General features: G+C 54.3%; 3 protein-coding genes and 1 non-coding gene across 13 annotated transcripts in view; all 4 read left to right on the forward strand.

Annotated features, from left to right (window-relative positions):
• Nucleotides 1–7,358, forward strand: part of CD22 (CD22 molecule) — a 30,928-nt gene extending 23,570 nt beyond the window's left edge. For 6 of the 10 annotated variants that reach the window (XM_069550365.1, XM_069550369.1, XM_069550366.1 and 3 more), the window contains 10 exons: nt 160–420; nt 570–833; nt 1,940–2,194; nt 2,401–2,664; nt 2,746–3,009; nt 4,816–4,912; nt 5,068–5,143; nt 5,535–5,659; nt 6,017–6,101; nt 6,411–7,358. In XM_069550365.1, the coding sequence (XP_069406466.1) occupies nt 160–420; nt 570–833; nt 1,940–2,194; nt 2,401–2,664; nt 2,746–3,009; nt 4,816–4,912; nt 5,068–5,143; nt 5,535–5,659; nt 6,017–6,101; nt 6,411–6,542 (1,823 nt within the window). In that variant the 3' untranslated portion in view covers nt 6,543–7,358. The remainder of the gene's footprint in view (nt 1–159; nt 421–569; nt 834–1,939; nt 2,195–2,400; nt 2,665–2,745; nt 3,010–4,815; nt 4,913–5,067; nt 5,144–5,534; nt 5,660–6,016; nt 6,102–6,410) is intronic. The other 4 variants (XM_069550371.1, XM_069550374.1, XM_069550372.1 and 1 more) reach the window with 1 other exon arrangement.
• Nucleotides 7,359–10,259: 2,901 nt separating this feature from the next.
• TRNAG-CCC (transfer RNA glycine (anticodon CCC)) lies at nt 10,260–10,332 on the forward strand. Its single transcript has one exon. It is a non-coding gene; the product is annotated as a tRNA-Gly (tRNA).
• Nucleotides 10,333–11,719: 1,387 nt separating this feature from the next.
• Nucleotides 11,720–12,625, forward strand: FFAR1 (free fatty acid receptor 1). Its single transcript, XM_069552405.1, has one exon. The coding sequence runs from the start codon at nt 11,720–11,722 to the stop codon at nt 12,623–12,625; it is 906 nt and encodes a 301-aa protein (XP_069408506.1).
• A 3,352-nt stretch (nt 12,626–15,977) lies between these two features.
• FFAR3 (free fatty acid receptor 3) lies at nt 15,978–18,182 on the forward strand. Its single transcript, XM_069550607.1, has 2 exons — nt 15,978–16,354; nt 16,624–18,182. The coding sequence occupies exon 2, from the start codon at nt 16,629–16,631 to the stop codon at nt 17,607–17,609; it is 981 nt and encodes a 326-aa protein (XP_069406708.1). The 5' UTR covers nt 15,978–16,354; nt 16,624–16,628; the 3' UTR covers nt 17,610–18,182.
• The last annotated feature ends 1,039 nt before the right edge of the window (nt 18,183–19,221 follow it).

Consider the following 19,221-nt stretch of genomic DNA (forward strand, 5'->3'; position numbering starts at 1 on the left):
GCCCACCTTTGTTGACAAGGGCAACAAGGAGTGGCTCCAGACTCTCACCCCACTCTATGTAGGCTGCTACTTTATCAGAATTAAAGGGCTGCAACTTCTCAGCACTTAACACCCTCGGAAAATTCCCTACCCCTTCTGCACTGTCCTCTGCTCCTCCAGACGCACCAAAGTTGGAGATCCAGGTCAGCCCCGAAGAAGCCACCGTCACAGAGGGAGAGTCTGTGACCATGAGGTGCCAGGTCACCAGCAACCCGCCGCACTGGAGTGTGTCCTGGTTCAAGGACGGGACTCAACTGGAGGAGCAGGGGACAACACTCACTCTGCCCGAAGTGACCAGGATGATGAGCGGGCAGTACACGTGCCAGGCCTCCAATGATGTGGGCCTAAGACAGTCAGATGCGGTGGATCTCCAGGTGCACTGTGAGCCTCCCGGGAGCTGCAAAAGGGGCAGGCTGGGAGTCAGCAGGGGTGCCACCCAGGCCTTCAGGAGGGGACCCACCCAGGCCCTCAGGAGGGGACCCATAGAGGCCTCTGCTCACCCCACCCCCCTCCTCGGCCCCTTCTTCCAGATGCTCCAGAACCTTCCAGGGTTCAGCTCTCCCCCTCGTCAATTAAAGAAGGAGTTACAGTAGAGCTGGCTTGTATATCAGCCGCCAATCCTCCTCCAGTGAATTACACCTGGTATTTCAATGAGCAAGAACTGCCTGGAAAGAACGGCAGGACCTTCCAGATCCCTCAAGTCCTCATCAAGCATGCTGGGAAGTACTCCTGCTTGGCAGAAAATAGTCTCGGGCCTGGATCTGTTGGCCAGGAAGCTGACTTGGACGTCCAGTGTGAGTAGTCGCAGAGGAAATAGAAGAGTCCGAGAAGGGACAGCAAGCAGAAACCAGGGGCTTCCGACAGATTAGCTCCTGGGAGGCGGGTGTTGTGCTATAGTTCACAGTCATGCCCTCAGCAACAAAGCAGGGCCTGGCTCGTGGGAGGTGCTCAGTAGATGTTTATTGACTGAATGAATGGCAAGCTGCCAGGGTCCCATGAGGGACACAGAGACTTGGCACCACTATGCAGCGACTGAGTCCCTGGAGGGGTCCGAAGTTTTTGAGAACCGGGGCAAAATGTCTTGTTACCTCTCTGTCATCTGGCCCTGTTTAGCACCAGTGAGTCTTGTTACTGAGCAGAGCCCGGGACAAAGAGAGTCCCTATATCTGATCCTTGGACCCTGGGGTGTCACGTTAGTGTTGGTGTTAATCGCTCAGTCGTGCCCGACTCTTTGTGACCCCATGAACAACTGCAGCCCACCAGGCTCCACTGCAGTCCACCAGGCTCCACTGTACATGAGATTTTCCAGGCCAAGGATACTGGAGTGGGTTGCCATTTCCTTCAAATACGCTGGATACCCAAATCCTGGAATCTAGACAACGGATATGGTTTACATTAGTGGCAGCAATGTGTTTACCACTTGCCATGGGGCTCTAATGGCCTCCTCTCACTCCGTCTTCACAATGGTTCCACAAGGTTAGCTACTCACAGGACCCCATTTGACAGATGAGTAAACTGAGGTCTGCAGCCTCCAAGTGGCAGGATCCAGCAGTCTGGCTCCAGAGCTATGCTTTTTCTCATTTGAATGAACGCCCTTGCTATATGACCAAGCCTTGACAGCCCCCAGACCCATGCAGAGATCCGCAAACAGCAGCCCCTCCTTGCTCAGCACCATACGTACGTACTCTGCCCAGAGCTGTTCTCTTAACCACTGCAACATCCTATCTCAAACCACTATCAGGCCAAATGGCCAGGGCAAGCGGGAAGCACAAGCCTTCCCTCAGCTAACTGACAAACTGTGTCAATGCAGGGCATGGGGAGAGCAGAGAGGAAGCTGGAAGGAATACTGATATTAGAGGTAGCTATCTTTTCTTCATCCATCTCTCTGGTTTTCTCCCAGATCCCCCCAAGGGGGTCACCACGGTGATTCAAAGCCCCACACCAATTCGAGAAGGAGACAGTGTGACCCTGTCCTGCACCTTCAATTCCAGTAACCCCACAGTTACTCGATATAACTGGAACAGTCCAGGCTCCCAGGACCAGACATCACAGAAGCTGACGATTCGAAAAGTCGCCTGGGACGCACAGCCAGTCAAATGCGAAGCCTGTAACCAGTGGTGTTCGTGGTCTCCCTCCGTCAACCTGAACGTCCTCTGTGAGTGCCCCAGGCCCGCGGGAACTGGGGGGTGGCCCAGCCGGGATAACGGGGTTCTAAGAGTGAGGAGCCCGAAGCCTGGACCACAGTCCTCACAGAGAACTGAGGGATGAGAGTCAGGCCTCGGAGCCAAGGGGAGAGGGAGTCTTGGGGACAGGAGGAGGGCAAGGGATCTCAGAGGTCAGCCTGAGGCCCTTGCTTTCCAGATGCCCCCAAGGACGTCAGCATCCAGATCAGCCCTCATACAGAGATTCGATCTGGGAAGCGGATCCTCCTCCAGTGTGAGTTCTCAAGTAGCCGTCCCGCGGACATCCATGTCTTCTGGAAGAAAGATGGAAGCCTTCTTCTGAAGGCAGGGAAGACACTTACCTTTGACCCCATCTCTCCAGAAGATTCGGGAACCTACCACTGCTTGGTCAACAACTCCATAGGACAGACCTCATCTGAGGCCCGCGAGCTCCGAGTGATGTGTGAGTGGCTGGAGCTGGAGGCAGATGGCAGAGATGGGCAGAGGACCAGTGACCTGAATCCTGACTTTGCTCATCCTGCAGATGCTCCCAGAAGGCTGCGTGTGTCCATCAGCCCAAAAGATGGCGTGGTGGAGGGGAAGACGGCAGTCCTGACCTGCGAGAGCGACGCCAACCCTCCCACCTCCCACTACAACTGGTTTGATGGGAATAACCAAGACCTCCACCATTACGGCCAGACGCTGAGGTTGGAGCCGGTGAAGCTGCAGCACGCAGGCAGCTACTGGTGCCGGGGGACCAACCATCTGGGCCAGAGCCAGTCGCCCCCGACCACCCTCACTGTCTACTGTAAGGCCCCCTGCTTCTTCTCTGGCCCTGGCCACTCCTGGGGCTTTCTCCTCGGCTGTGCTGCTGTGTGTTCAGATCACATCCCTGATCCTGCCCTGTGCACCCTCCCTCTCCTGCAGGGGGCGGGCGAGGGTTTGGGGAACCCTGCGCTCAGAGGCCCCTGCTCCACACACAGCTCTTCCACCTTCCTTCTCCTGCTCAGTCTCTCCAGACTCAAGGAGGACTCCCTCTCTGCCTGCCTCCCTCCTTCCAGACACCCTGAGCGCCTCTTGGCTCCCTCTCTCTGCCTCTCCCTCTTTGTCTAACACTTGAAAGGCTGCTTGTTTCTATCTTTTGATTTTTTTTTTAGCAGTGTTTTTTTCCTTTAAGACAATGTAAGTACATGGTAAAAAGAAAAAAAAAAAAAGAAAGAAAAGAAACAGCATGGAAGGGTAAACAGTGGAAGGACAGTCACTTCTTTCTTGCTCCCTGAGAACTCTGCCTCCTCTCCTCCCTCAAGGCTTTTGCTGTTGGCTGGGTATGTCTCCTTGCAGAAATATTCTGTTCATGCACAATAGGCCTCTAGAGACCTGGGTCCATACACCCTTCTTTGTTACTTAGACTTTGGAAGAGCTCACACATTGCCTTGAATTTTCCTTTCTTCACGTAATGGGGGCTTCCCTAGTGGCTTAGATGGTAAAGAATCTGCCTACAGTGCTGAAGACCAGGGTTTGATCCCTGGGTCGGGAAGACCCCCGGGGAGAAGGGAATGGCAACCCACTCCAGTACTTCTGCCTGGAGAATTCCATGGACAGAGGAGCCTGGTAGGCTACAGTCTGTGGGGTTGCAAAAAGTCGGACACGACTGAGCGGCTAACACTTTCACTTTCCATGTAATAAAGGCACTTGGAGATTGTTCTAGATTTGTGCATAAACAGGTGTCTGAAGAGTCTGGAAACATAGGGGGGAATATTTACTTATTGTGTTTTTCTCAGATTAGTGACCGAAGCCAGGACTTTAAACGTAGAGGACCATCACCATGTAAAGCTGGTGCTAAAGGGAGCCAACCTCACTGTGTCATTCGGAAAAGTAACTTAATACCACGTTCCCTAGGCCTCCCCTCCACAGACACCCTGAGACCTGCCTCCTTTCCTCAGGGTGCAATGTTGCTAAACTATGTGCCCAGTGCCCTCCTCAAGGCTGGGCACAGTCTCCTGCTCCGGGCACACCCACAAGGACAATGGTAGGCTAGGTTCCTGCCTGGACTTGCTGGGTTGAAGGACAAGTGATTTTAAGTAAAGCCAAGTGGCCCTTGGGGCTTCCCAGGTGGCACTAGTGGTAAAGAACCCACCTGCCAATGCAGGGTCAGGAATATCCCCTGGAGGAGGGCATGGCAACCCACTCCAGTATTCTTGCCTAGAGAATCGCATGGACAGAGGAGCCTGGAGGGCTACAGTCCATGGGGTCGCAAAGAGTCGGACACAACTGAAGCGACTTAGCACACACTCATACTCAAGAGGCCTTCTGATGAGACAGTACCATTTATGAGGGTTGGGTGCTCTTCGTGTGCCTGAGTCTGTCACAAAGCAGGCGCTTCTCTTGAAAACCGATTGCACTTCCCTCCTAATGAGATAGATGTCCAGAGGGCAGGGCTGGCTTCTCCCTCTTATTCTGAGTCACATGCCTGGGGCACGGAGGAGTTTTGCAGGCCAGAAGGACAGTGGCCTCTCAGAGAGAAGCCGAGGATACCTCCCAGGCAAAGAGTGGAGCAGGCCTGCTCCCCAGCTGAGGCTGTGTCGTCAACTGACGTACCTCCCTTCTCCATCAGACAGTGCTGCCACCATCAGCCGGCGTGCGGCCTTGGGAGTGGGGTTCTGCCTGGCCATCTTCCTTCTGGCCATCTGGGGAGTCAAGCTTCAGCGGAAGTGAGTGCCTCCTACCACCTGACTCCTTTGCTTTGCCTCCCCCATCCCAGGGAGTGGGTCCCTGGTCACGCAGCCTTGCAGCCCCCAGCGTGCTGGGTCCTCAGGGCACTCTCCCCAGGCCCTTCGTCCTCCCTGATCACATCTTTATTTCTCAGTTGGAAGAGGATTCAGAGACAGCAGGGCCTTCAGGAAAGTTCCAGTGGACAGAGCTTCTTTGTGAGGAATATAAAGGTAGGAGGGCAGAAAGAGGGAATGCAGGGCAGGTCTTGAAGTCAAGAAAGAAGCAAAGTGGAAAATCAACTATGTGTCAATTAACAAATAAAAAAGAACTTTCCTGGCGGTCCAGTGGTTAAGACTTCGCCTTCCAATGCAGGGCATGTTGGGTTCCATCCTTGGTCAGGTAGCTAGGATTCCACGTGCCACAGAACCAACAAACCGAAACAGAAGACAAAAGCAATATTGTAACAAATTCAATAAAGGCTTTAAAAAAATGGTCCACATCAAAAAAAAAATCTTTAAAAAGAAACGCAATGGACATGGGTGATAGAGTACTGTGGGGGTGGGTGGGGGAGTTAGGATGGGGAGAGGAGTGATAAGAGCTGAAATTTTGTCTTTCTCTCAGGCTAGAAGGACCCCCCAAGCCGAACGCCCCCACTCCCTGGGGTGCTACAACCCGGTGATGGAAGATACAGTCAGCTATGCTACCTTGAGCTTTCCTCTTGGCGAGACTGACACGCAGAGACTTAGGTACCAGGGGGTGACACCCGTGCCCTGGGAGGGACATGGGGGTAGGGCTCCTGTCCTGCCTTCCTCTTTGCTTCATCTTCTCATTCCAGCTCTGTAACGACCCCCTGGAGAATGGGCTAGGGAACTGGATCTATGCCTTCAAGCAAGGGCCAGTCTCCCTCACCAAGGTTGAGGCTTCACAAAATAGACACACATATGTTCACTCGGTGGACACCTGAGCTCCTGCTATGAACCCTGGGCATCACACACAGGGGCTGAGAGGCTGGGGGTGCTCTTAGGGGCTGGGGGAATTGGAAAAAGGAGCAAATTGCATGCAAAAGTCTTCACCTGTGGTTATCTATCTGCCTTCCCTCTCAGAGACGCAGGGAGCTCAGAGATGCGGGAAATTCCCCCAAGCAGGGACGACAGGGTCACCTATGCTGTGGTGCAGAACAGTCAAGTGGTAAGAGGGCAGGGCTGTGGGAGGCGGGGGGAGGGGGAACCTGGCCTCGTCCCTGTGTCCCAGATGGGAAGGACCCGGTGGGCTCCGTGGTGGCAGAGGCTGGGCAGGGGGAGGGCTGCCCAGGCCCTGGCATGGTCAGAGCCTGGGCAGGCGCCTCCCAGTTAGAGAGGTCAACTGCATCCAGTTTCCAGACAAGAGGGCTTCGTCCTGGGCCCTTGGGACCCTGGGGTGGGGGTAGGGGGAGCCAGGAGGGAAGGGACAGTGGGAGTGGACAGTGGGAAGCTGCTCACCACACTGTGGCTTCCTCAGGCCGACTATGAGAACGTGACTCCGGAGGTCCTAGACGATGAGGGCATTCATTACTCGGAGCTGGTCCATTTTGGGAATGGGAAGCGGGCCCTGGCCCAGGAAGGAGTGGAATACGTGACCCTCAAGCACTGATGGGCCAAAACCTTCTCAGCCCCTGCTGCTCTGCTGGGGCGTTATACACATGCACACACGCATGCAAGGTTGCTGCAGCCCAGCTGGTGCAGAGAACTTTGTACGTGGCCCAGACACAGTCTCCCTTCTTAGCACTGGTAACCTGCCAAAGGGTTCATTCCTGGTCCTTTCCTCTCAGCGGCTCATCTACATACCTACCCTGAACTGCACAAATCTTCCCCCTGGCCCTCCCCAGCCATCGGTCACCACCTGTGTGTGTGTGGTCTGTTAGTCGCTCAGTCATGTCCAGCTGTGACCCCATGGACAGTAGCCTGCCAGGCTCCTCTGTCCATGGGATTCTCCGGGCAACAGTACTGGAGTGGGTTGCCATGCCCTTCTCCAGGGGATCTTCCCAAACCAGGGATTGAATCCGGGTCTGCTGCATTGCAGGCCAAACCTTTACCATCTGAGCCACCATCTGCCCCCTCCCAAACCCCATCCCCTAGATGGCTGTGTCCCCGCTGGGATCAGCTGGTCATTATTTTTATTTCTCTCTCATCCCATTCCTTTGACAAGCGACCCCTGCTCTGATAACTTCACTCACTAATATAATGCCTAATTTTTGCCTCCGGGACAAAGCCCAGGAAATGAGGAACATAAACAAGGTAGAGAGAGGCACTGCCCTGGGCCAGTTCCTCCTCTAGGAGGCATTCCACAGAGAGGATTATGCTGCTGTGGCCCCTGTCCTTGGAGGTCTCGGGGTCTGAGATGTACACCGATGTGGATACGCATGTAACAGACACAGAGCTGCACAATAAACCTGACTCAGATATGGCATCAAGCAGCCAGTGAGTGATTTCCAGTCTGCAGAGTGCGAGTGGGGACAGGGAGGTGGGGCAGGCATCCTGGGGCTTGGGAAGAAGGGAAAGGTCATGACCAAACCACCAGACTGGAGAGCCCATCTCCTGGTTGCCGAGAGTCCACTGGCATCACAAGACAGAGTCTGGGTCTCGACTCTTCCACTTGACCAGCCAAGTGAGCTTGGGCAGAGTTCACCGGCTTCTCTAAGCCTCAGTTTCTTCATCTGTTAAAAAGAAGATGCAGGTGGTTCGAGATAGGAAATGAGTCTTATGTCATATTATAAGAAGGCTAACACAGCAGCCAAAAGTCCCTAAGAATCAAATTTCTATCTGATTTGCATCTCTTGAAGACTGTGAAAAGGGGAAGCCAACTCATTGCTCACAGCACTTCTCAAAAAGTGCCCCTGCTGAGTTCTTTCGCAACCCACAGCTGCATGGCTTTTCGAAGACCTGGAGGGACCTCTCACCCTTTCTACCTTCGTTTACCCCCACTCGTTTTCTAGTACGTTTCCTGGCTGACTTGCCCTCTGCTTCTCCATCTGTTCTCTCTCTACCGGTTCCACTTCTCCCAAGGGGCCAAAGCCCATTCTCCTTCGGGGCAGGAAGGCATGGTTCATCAATCATCAAGGTGTCCAGCAAATTCCTGGCCTGTGATGGGTGTTCTGAAGACATCACTTTCCTTTCCTGCCCCCAACATTCCCCACTGTCCAACACCAGGTGCTCTCTGCAAGGTTGTCCTTGGGATACCCGAGGAGTGGGGCGCTGATTTCCCCGTCGAACTTTTTATCCCTAGTTTGACTTCTTCCCCTTTTTTCTTTCTTTTTTGGGCACACCATGTGGCTTGGGGCATCTCAGTTCTGGGGCCCTCACAGTGAAAGTGCTGAGTCTTAACCACTGGATTTCCAGGGAACTTCCGGTTAACCTCTTGTGAGCACCATATGCTTTTTTAGAGAAGGCTTTGAGGACTGTTGAAATGAGAGGAGAAGGGCTTGGGAACCAGAATCACTGAACCCATTCAACCATTTATCACAGAACCAGTTATTGGGATACCAAAAAAAAGATAGAGCATGGTCCTAACTTAGGAGTCTCTGGTCTAGCTGCCCAGAGGGTTTTAGACGCCCAAGGGGCTGGAGGCAGCCTGAGGAGGCCTGGCACGGGGTTCCCTGGCAACCAGCTGGTGACTTCCATCCTGTCCCCATGCCTGGCTGCTGATATCAACCTACTTCATGACCAATTGCCCAGGAGATGTAGCTGTCATGAGGCCCCACTGAGATGTGCTCAGCAGAGACTGGGCAGCCCTGCGGCAGGAACACACGCAGCCCCGCATCCAGCCCCAGACCTCACCGTCCTCCCGGAGCCCAGACAATAGACCATTCATCCGACTCAGTGAGTCCCTGCTGTGTATGCAACAAGCAGTGGACAGACCAGACAGCTAGCTTCGCCCTCACTGGCCAACATTCTAGCAGTTAGTCGCTAAGCCGTGTCTGACTCTTTGGGGACCCCATGAACTATAGCTCGCCAGGCTCCTCTGTCCATGGGATTCTCCAGGCAAGAATACTGGAGTGGGTTGCCATTTCCTTCTCCAGGAGGTCTTCCTGACCCAGGGATGGAACCTGCATCTCCTGCATTGGCAGGAAGATTCTTTACCACTGAGCCACCAGGGAAGCCGTACATTTTAGCAGAGGAGTTGGCAAATCTGATGTCGCAGAGTTTCAGGTGCTCAGAATAAACAACACACAATGACAGCAGAAGGGCTGGAGCAGAGGCAGAGCCCACAGGATGCAGGGACCAAGGGCTTCTCTGTGATGCTTGGCAGACACCTGAACTGCAAGGTGGGAGAGCCAGCGGAGAAGAGCTTGAAAACCCGCTGTCTCCCTTGGCACCCAGCTTTGTTCATCTCCCAAACACGCATCACAACAGGTAAAATGGCACTTTCCTCGAGGTTTTTCCCCAGCCCTGTCCATTTCTGAGTGTTTCCAAAAGACAAAACCCTAAACAGCAGGTAGTGAGTTCTTCTGTATCCCAGGGGAGGTGCTGGATGACATATGCAGGACTTGGAAGGGAGGTGATGGAGAACCTGAGATTCAAAGGGAGATATGACCATTTCTTTGGAGGGAGCTGTGGATCCGCTGGGAATCTCATGCTGCCCGCACTTGAAGCCTGATGGGCAGCACTTCCAGGGAGCCACTCGGAGAAGCTTATTCAGGGTGACGTGGAATTCGGGGAGGACATAGTGGCGTGGTGACCAACACACACGCCCAAGAAAGCTGAAGTCCAGAGAGGCCGTATTGTCAGTCTCACGCAGGAGAGAGACAGATGGATAGACAGACACCTGTTTAGTCAGAGACAGAGAGACAGGACCGCGGAGACAGCCTGGGGCCATTTAAATCTCACTTAGGGAGGATGGGGCTTCCCAGGTGGCTCAGTGGGTTAAAGAGCCCATCTATAACACAGGAGATGCAGTGAGATGCGAGTCCGACCCCCGGGTCAGGAAGTTCCCCGTTCCAGTGTTCTTGCCTGGAGAATCCCATAGACAGAGGAGCCTGGCAGGCTACAGTCCATGGGGTTGTGAAGAGTTGGACACGACTGAAATGACTAAGCAGGCATATAGGGAGGATGACACCAACAGGGAGGTGAACGACCGAGTTCCCAGAGGCTGAGACGAAAGGTAAGCAGCCAAATGGAGGCACGTGCCACCCAGCATCCCTACAAGTGCCCCCAGGAGGGGTCCCCTCTGCCATCAGTGCAGCTCAGAGAGGGGCAGGGCAGACCACCGGCCAGTACTTCGGTGCCATCCATCTCAACTGTGCCTGTTCCTGGTCTCTCCTCCTCCTATGCCTGCTGACATGGGGAGGGTCAGTAACCACTGTCGGGGGATTCCCTGGTGGTCCAGTGGCTAAGACTCCGTGCTCCCAATGCAGGGGACCCAGGTTCAAACCCTGGTCAGGGAACTTGATCCCACATGCTGCAACTAAAATCCAGCACAGCCAAATAAATGTAGAAAAAATAAATATAAATATGAAAAAACCCAGCCACAGTCATCAGGCCAGAGGGGAGAGGAGAAGGAGGACGGGGGAGCCCAAGGCCTGTTATCAGGTACGCGGAGAGCGGAAGCTCCAGCTAGGCATGGTGATCTCATGACCCCACATTGCCCCACCTACTGCGTGCCAAGTGGAGGTACTATGGTGACCAGAAGGACTGTTTTAGTCTCTGAGAGTGAGCCTGGCCCTGCCCACGAGCCCGTCCAAGAGTAGAGAAGACTTAGCCCCCAGGGCAGGTTCAAACAGACTGTTGGGGGTGGGGCGGAATAAAACTGGGTGCTGGTTGTACCCCACCCACCCTGCTCTTTAAAGGTGCTGGCCAGGCATGCCTCCCTCCACCCAACGAAAGCCCACACCTCAAACCTCTCCCCTTCCTGTGTTCGCATCACCCTGGACCCTCACCTCCTTCAGAGATGGTCCATTAGCTGCTCATCCAGGCTGTGAGTGCTTCAGGCTAATGGCCCTGCTACCCCGCCCTTCCCTCCCTTCCGGCTCACTGCCCGTCCTGGCCGCCCTCCCTCGGGGGACTCCTGAGCCTCAGACATCTGGCAGCACCAGGAGGTGAGTCCCTCTTTCTGTGGCTTCTCTCCCCATAAAAATGATTCCCCAGATCCCTGCAAGAATGATTGTCCAGAACCCCAGATGCCCCCGCTCAGGGGGAACCCCTGAAGTCAGCTAAAGTCATTCCCCTACACCGAGGGGACTTGGCTTACCCCTGGACTCTCCTCAGGTGACCCTCTTCTCCTGCCCCTGGCCACAGTCTTCACCTTCCCCATACCCTGACTTCTCCTTCCCTCAACTGGGAGTTGCCACCTGACCCACACTGCCTGCTAGGGGGCACAGGGCCCTCTCTTTCCAGGGAATTGGGAAAGGGGCATGAACACAGGAGTCTAGATTCCTCTCTTGAGAAAAACATCCTCTCGGGCTTAACTCTGGTTCTGAACTCTCTCCACCCTTTGTTTTCCCAGAGGCTCAGGAATCAGGAGGTCTTGCCTCTCCTGGGACCTGCTCACCTGTGTTCCATCTCCCCCCTGTTACCAGCGATCGCTCGCTCCATTTTAAGGGGGCACGTGGTGGAGAGAAAGCGGAGGGCTGACAGCGAGTGGTCCCTGCTCAAATCCAGGCTAGACTGCTAAAGAGCTGCCACCTCCCTCTATGGGGCATCCATCTCTCTACCAGTCTCACTAGATGGCGTCTAGTGCCCTGAGCGGTGCTGAGACCAGTCTGTGACTCCAGGAGCCCCCATTCCCTGGTCCCGGGAGATCTGAGATCAGGGAGTGGGGCAACAAGGGGTCCCATGGACCTGCCCCCGCAGCTCTCCTTTGCTCTCTATGTGGCTGCCTTCGTGCTGGGCTTTCCACTCAACACCCTGGCCATCGCGGGCGCCGTGTCCCACGCCCGGCTGCGCCTCACCCCCAGCCTGGTCTATGCCCTCCACCTGGGCTGCTCTGATCTCCTGCTGGCGACATCTCTGCCCCTGAAGGCGGTGGAGGCCCTGGCTGGGGGCGCCTGGCCCCTGCCGGCCCCCCTCTGCCCTGCCTTTGCCCTGGTCCACTTCGCTCCGCTCTATGCGGGCGGGGGCTTCCTGGCCGCCCTGAGTGTTGGCCGCTACCTCGGAGCTGCCTTCCCCTTGGGCTACCAAGCTGCCCGGAGGCCGCTCTACTCCTGGGGTGTATGTGTGGCCATATGGGCCATCGTCCTCTGTCACCTGGGGCTGGTCTTTGGGCTGGAGGCCCCAGGGGGCTGGCTGGGCAATTCCACCAGCTCCCTGGGCATCAGCACGCCAGTCAATGGCTCTCCGATCTGCCTGGAGGCCTGGGACCCGGCATCGGCGGGCCCTGCTCGCTTCAGCATCTCGCTTCTGCTCTTCTTTCTGCCACTGGTCATCACGGCCTTCTGCTACGTGGGCTGCCTCCGGGCACTGGCCCGCTCGGGCCTGAGCCACAGACGGAAGCTAAAGGCGGCCTGGGTGGCCGGGGGGGCCCTGCTCACGCTGCTGCTCTGCTTAGGACCCTACAATGCCTCCAACGTGGCTGGCTTCCTGCACCCCAATATCGGAGGCCAGTGGCGGCAGCTTGGGCTTATCACAGGTGCTTGGAGCGTGGTGCTCAACCCTTTGGTGACCGGCTACTTGGGAGGGCGCCCTGGCCGGGGGACAGTCTGTGTGGCAAAAACAAAAACAGGGGCAACCCAGAAACAGTAGCTGCTGCTGGGGGAAAAGGGGCAGGGAGCAGGAGAGCCTGGCTGCTTCTCCAGGCTCCTGGCGAGGGCCACTTTCAAGGAACGGCGGGGCGGCCTCACCTGGGAGCATCCCTGGAGCCATTTGTGGGGAGAACTGAGCCTAGAAGAGAGTATTGCAGTCAGAGAGAAGGATGGAGGCCTGGAGCCGGATGGCAAGAGGAAGGTAAGCTGCCCTGGGCACACAGGACTTCCCACCTCCCCTGTCTCTCGTCTCCTCGAATCCTGACTGCCTCGACTGCCAGCGTGCCATGTGGAGGAGGAGGACGTTTGCTTCTAAGCCAGAAGCACTGCCACTCTGATGGTGCCCTTGGGGAGATGTTACTCCAAAATCATTTCCTAGGAACGTACATTTAAATTTCTCAAGAAGAAGCAGGAGGCAAGACCATGACACTGTGATGCCCTCTAGGGTTCACAAGGGGGCAGCATTAGAACTGTGAACAGGAAGCTGGTAGGCAACAGATGCTTGGGCAAGGAGAAGGGAAAATACTAGCAGCACCGGAAATAGTCGCAAACAAATATACGTGACAGTCACCATGTCAAGAGTTTTGCAAGCGTTGTCTCATTTCATCCTCCCACAGTCCTTTGATTTAGCCGTGCAGCTGCTGTACAGATGAGCAGGCAGCTCACTGCACAAGGGAGTCAGGCACAGGGGCAAACGCCGACTGAGTTCTAGACTGCGCTTTGCTCACCAAGCCACGAGCCTGGTGTGGGGCTGCTCCCACCCAGGAGAAGGAGTGACTTACTCTAATTTGAACAAAGACACTACCCACTTTGTCGGGCAGTGCACGCTCCCTGGTGCAAGGCTGTGCTCCGCAGGGAGTGCCTTTTCCTAATTTGCACTAAGGCGCTGCAGGAGTTTGCTCTGGTCCTGGAACCAGGTATGATCATCATCTTCATTTCTTGGAATTAAGAAATTTGCCCAAGGCCTTACAGCAATGGAGCGGTGGACATAAAAAGTGATGTTTTGAGGAGGACCCCAAAAGGTCAGGGTACATCTGGAAAACTTAGGGGTATCGGGGTATGCCTCTTTTTGTGGTCCCTTTTGTGAAGGTGAGTGGTAACACCCTGAACCCAAGAGAGAGTGGGCAGAGGACAGGGGTAGAGAGAGACACACGCATGGGCGTCTGCTCTGAGACGAGGTGTAGGGAGCAGACTTATTCCTCTAATGATGACAAAGATGTGAACACATAGAAGCAAAAAAACTGGTAGCTACGTGCCTGACTTGCACTTGTGGTTTACACAAGTTATCTTTTCATGCTTAAATGTCTACAAGGGGGAACTTCCCTAATGGTCCAGAGGTTAAGACTCTGCGCTTTCACTACAAGGGGAATGCATTGGATTCCCTGGTCAGGGAACTAAGATCTTGCATGCTGCATTGTGTGGCCAAGAAAAACAAATGTCTACAAGGGCAAGAATTCTTGTTTCATTTGCTGATATAACCCCAGCAATTAGAAGAGAGCCAAGCACATAGTAGGCTTGCAGTAAACATTTGCTGAGTGAGTGAATGCTTGTAACAGCCCTCCAAAGACAGTTTTATTACCCCTGTTTATAAAGATGGAGGGCTTTCATGGTGGCTCAGTGGTAAAGAGTCTGCATGCCAATTCAGGAGACGCAGGTAATCCCTGGGTCGGGAAAACCCCATGGAGTAGGCAATGGCAGCCCACTCCAGTACTCTTGCCTGGACAACCCCATGGACAGAGCAGCCTGGTGGGCTACAGTCCATGAGGTTGCAAAGAGTTCAACATGACTTAGCGACTAAACAACAGCAATAGCAAACAAATATGGAAACAGGCCAGAGAAGTGAAGTCACTGGTCAGAGGCTCCACTGAAGCCAGAGACAAGTTTGCTGTCTGTGCAGTGGGGACACCAGAGAATCTTGGTCAAAGCCTGAACTCCAGCACAGGTGACCCTCCCATAAAGTGACAACTACGCTCCCTCCCACTGCACCAGAGGACGTGCTGCTGCTGGGCCACCTCTTCCGGTTACTGGTACCTCTTCCACCTAGGGGAGATTTCAGCTCCTCCCCGCAGCCCCGCAGAGCCCGCCCCCAGCATCCTCTGGTTATCCTCTCCCCTTGTGCCGTGAACCTGCTACCAGTGGCCCCGGAAGGCCCACCTGTGTACCCCCATTACCTGTGCTTGCACTGTTTCCTCTGGGGGCTCTTGGCCTCTGTATTATTTGTGTCTTTATTATTGTCCTCCTCCTCAGTCCCTCTCAAGGACATCCCCTCCCACCAAATGTAAGCCCCACAACAGCAAAAACTTTGTTTGGTTCTCTGCCCGGTTTCTAACAGCTTATTTGAGATAAAATTTACATATCATAATATTTTAAGTGTACCATCCTGTGATTTTTAGTACATTTACCAAGGGGTGCAACTATCACTATCAAGCAATCTAGGACATTTTTTTATAACAATGGAATAACTCTCATGCTCACTTACAGTTAACCCACTTCCACTCTCAGTCCCCAGGCAACCAGTCATCTACTTTCTGTCTCTACAGATCTGCCTACTCTGGGCATTTCATAAAAATGGAAACCTACATGGTCTTCTATGTCTGGCTTGTCTCACCCAGCACAACGTTTTTAGGGGCATCCACGCTACAGCATGCCCGGGTATTTCCCTCCTTTTTGTTGCCAAATAGTATTCCACTGTCTGGCTATGCCACATGGTTTATCCACTCACTAGCTGATGGACACCAGGTAATGTTTCCACTTTTTGGTTATTATGACTAATATTCTTATGAACATTTATGAGCAAGTCTCTGTGTGGATATATGCTTTCATTTCTCTTAAGTCAATAGTTAGTGTCAGTCACTCAGCTGTGTCCGACTATTGGCGACTTCATGCACTGTGGCCCACCAGGCTCCTCTGTCCATGGGGATTCTCCGGGCAAGAATACTGGAGGGGGCTGCCATTCCCTTCTCCAGGGGATCTTCCCCACTCAGGGATCAAACCTGCATCTCCTGCTTGGCAGGCAGATTCTTCACCACTGAGCCACCAGGGAAGCCCCTGCTATGCATTATGTGGCCCCTAAAAGGTACTTGTTTCCATCATCTCCGCCAACATTAATATTACTATCAGCCCAGAGACAAGTCCACTGCAGGAAGTGGGGTGAGGGCAACTGACATCTGTTCAGTGCTCACCACACTTAACTTAGCCTTTGACAGGTTATTAACTAACACTTTACACAATAAGCCTATGAGACTGATGATCCTGTTCTATATGGATGAGAAAGCAGAGGCACAGAGGGCTTAAGTCACTGGCCCCAAATCATGAAGCTAGCAAGTGACAGGGCTAGCACTGAACCCCAGCCTGGATCCAGAGCCCAGGCTCTGAATGGCTGTGTCACACTTCCTGCCCTTACAAGGCAAACTGGAGGAGTGCCATTCTAGAGGAGCAGATAAAATTCAAGTGGAGGGTCAGGGAGAAGACAAAGCCTGCACATCCCCTGCGAGGCCACGGAGGAGCAAGGCGTGCAGGCAGTCGTGGAATTTGTTCCTCATTTTGCATACTGGCCCGGCGGCGCTGCTAACGGAGCTAAAGGCATCTTTTGTGCCGTTGCTCTCCAGCGAGTGACGTCATGGGCACTGCCAGGTTTTTATCACTTCTGCCAGATAATAGCTCACCGGACTTGATCTGGAGGAGCCAGCAAGGTGTTGAGCGGCAGACCCTCAGGGTCTCAAAGCAGCAGGTGAGCATGGGGTCCTTAGGGGCTCTGTGGAGGGCATCTTGGCGCTCAGGGAGAGGGAACAGGAGACAGGAGGCGACCAGGAAGAGAGGGACAGGGAAGGGGCAGGAGCCCGGGTGTGACCAGGAAGAGAGGCAGGCTTTTCCCTGCTGGAAAGCGTGAGGGATTGGGGGTGGGGGTGTTCCCGGCCGACAGCTGGGAAGCAGATGGTGCGAGACCCCCACCTGGGCTGCCATCTCTGTCCCTCTCTCTCTCTCTCTCTCTCTCACTAGTGGCCATGACCAGCCCAGACCGCTCCTTCTTCCTCGGCAACCACTGGCTCTTCTTCTCCGTGTACCTCTTCACCTTCCTCGTGGGGCTCCCCCTCAACCTGATGGCCCTGGTGATCTTCGTGGGCAAGCTGCGGCGCCGCCCGGTGGCCGTGGACGTGCTCTTGCTAAACCTCACCCTCTCGGACCTGGTCCTGTTGCTCTTCCTGCCGTTCCGCATGGTGGAGGCGGCCAGTGCCATGCACTGGTCCCTGCCCTTCGTCTTCTGCCCCTTCTCCAGGTTCCTCTTCTTCACCACCATCTATCTCACGTCCCTCTTCCTGGCAGCTGTGAGCACAGAGCGCTTCCTGAGCGTGGCCTACCCACTTTGGTACAAGGCTCGGCCGAGGCCGGGGCAGGCTGGCCTGGTCAGTGGGGCCTGCTGGCTCCTGGCCGCTGCTCACTGCAGCGTGGTCTACGTCATCGAATTCTCAGGGGACTCCTCCCCCAGCCAGGGTATCAACGGGACCTGCTACCTGGAGTTCCGGGAGGATCAGCTGGCCCTTCTCCTGCCTGTCCGGCTAGAGATGGCAGTGGTCCTCTTTGGGGTGCCCCTGTTTATCAGCAGCTACTGCTACAGCCGACTGGTCTGCATACTCGGGAGTGGAGCAAGCCATCGCCGTCGGAAGAGAGTGGCAGGGCTGGCGGCCGCCACGTTGCTCAACTTCCTCGTCTGCTTTGGGCCCTACAACGTGTCCCACATCGTGGGCTACATCCAGGGTGAAAGCCCCACGTGGAGAAGTTACGTGCTGCTCCTCAGCACCCTGAATTCCTGCTTCGACCCCCTCGTCTACTATTTCTCATCATCTGGGTTCCAAGCTGACTTCCAGGGATTGCTGGGGCGGCTGACTGGGTCCTGGGGCCCTTGGCGGCAGGAGAATGGCGTCACCTCGAAGAAGAGCGAGGGAGAGGGGCCACCGCAAGAGCTGTTCAATATAGAGGCCAGCTAGCGGACTCTAGGTGGGCGCTCTGGAGCTGGAGGCAGGTGGACTGGGCTGCAAGGGGGATCATCCCCGGGGCAGTTCCAAGCTCAAGTCAGGCAGGACCCTGGAGAGGCAGACCAGGGACTGGCACCATCCGGGGCAGAGCAGGCACCCCGCCTTCCTTAGGATGTGCCCAAGCCCAGCTCCTGATCTCACCACACATTGCCCTCCCTTCCCAACCCCTGACGTGCCCAGGAAGTGGTCAAGGTGAGGAAGAGCTATGGAGAAAACAGGAGCTTTCCACGGCAGCAGGCCAGCTCCTGAACTTTGCTGAAGGTAGAAGAGGAGCTGAGAGCAGTGTTCAGGGGCCCAGGGAGCTGCCCAGTGACTTGGGACAGAAGACAGGAAGAATATATCCCTCAGAATTACTGACGAAGCTGGTGGGGGTAGGGACACAGGACTCCAGGTGGGAGGGAGCACTCTGCTGCCACACGTGGATTTTCCAGAAAGTTTCCACTGTTCAATAATTTCAGATCTTCAGGGACATTTATGAAAAATGGCAAAGGAACATTACCTTAATAAATTTGGCAGCAAGCAAAAGAGAATTTTTTTTTTCTTAACCTGTTTTGTTTTTTTTTTTAATGGTCCATGTGATTGGTATATGTGAGTGTATCTTAGGTGGAATTGATGGATGGAAGGATAAAACACCTAGACGCTGAAAGAAAAAGGATGGACAAGAAGATGCTTAGATGCTGAGAGAGGACTGGAGCTGGAAGAATAAGAACAATAACTAACCTATCTTAAGAGCTTGGCCTGACACTGTCTTCTTCAATCTTCTCTGTCGCTATGAGGCAGGTACTATGACTCTTCCCATTTTACAGGTGAGAGACTGGGCCCAGATAGGTGAAGTCACTTACCCAAGACCCCATAGCCCACAAGCGGTTGAAGCAGGACTGGAAGCTGAAATTAGCTGACTCCAAAACCCAGGTCCCTGAGCCACTCTGCCACTAGCTGGGTGTCATTGGTAAGCAGGCCCAGTCAGACTTCCAGAGTCAGCCAAGGCAGACTGACTGGGACAAATGTAAACAGATCATGAAGAGAAACAGAACTGGATGCAAAGCAGATGGACTATCTGTGAGCATACATCCTCTTCCCAGTAAAGAAACCTCCTTGAAAAAAAATAAGAGAATTAGTCAGCACGTTGACTTCAGGTTACCGAAAAGACAAATGTGTGTTCTTAAGAGCTACTTTTATCAAACTGTGATCAGGTGGTAAATTTTTGTTTTCCACAGAGGGGAGGGTGATACCTGAGAAAGAGCTGATCAGGGCCTCCCCCACTGCCCCGCAAAGCAACCAGAGAAATGCTGGCACTGTTGACACCCAGTCAGATTGAGCTCAAAATTATTCATTGTGCCTGTATTGCATGTAGATGGGTGGGCTCAGAACTTTAGGGATTTCAGTACTCCTGTCTTTGTTGTTGTTGTTTAGTTGCTAAATCGTGTCCAACTCTTTGGAGACCCCATGGACTGTAGCCTGCCAGGCTCCCTGTCCATGGGATTTCCCAGCAGGAATACTGGAGTGGGTGGCCATTTCCTTCTCTAGGGGATCTTCTGGACCCAGGGATTGAACCCACGCCTCC

This window comes from Ovis canadensis, chromosome 14 (genome assembly GCF_042477335.2).
Source record: "Ovis canadensis isolate MfBH-ARS-UI-01 breed Bighorn chromosome 14, ARS-UI_OviCan_v2, whole genome shotgun sequence".
Lineage (NCBI taxonomy): Eukaryota > Metazoa > Chordata > Mammalia > Artiodactyla > Bovidae > Ovis > Ovis canadensis.

Bases quoted from the DNA above. Each gene is read 5' to 3' on its own strand.
- FFAR3 (XM_069550607.1), top strand. From the start codon at position 16,629: ATGACCAGCCCAGACCGCTCCTTCTTCCTCGGCAACCACTGGCTCTTC.
- FFAR1 (XM_069552405.1), top strand. From the start codon at position 11,720: ATGGACCTGCCCCCGCAGCTCTCCTTTGCTCTCTATGTGGCTGCCTTC.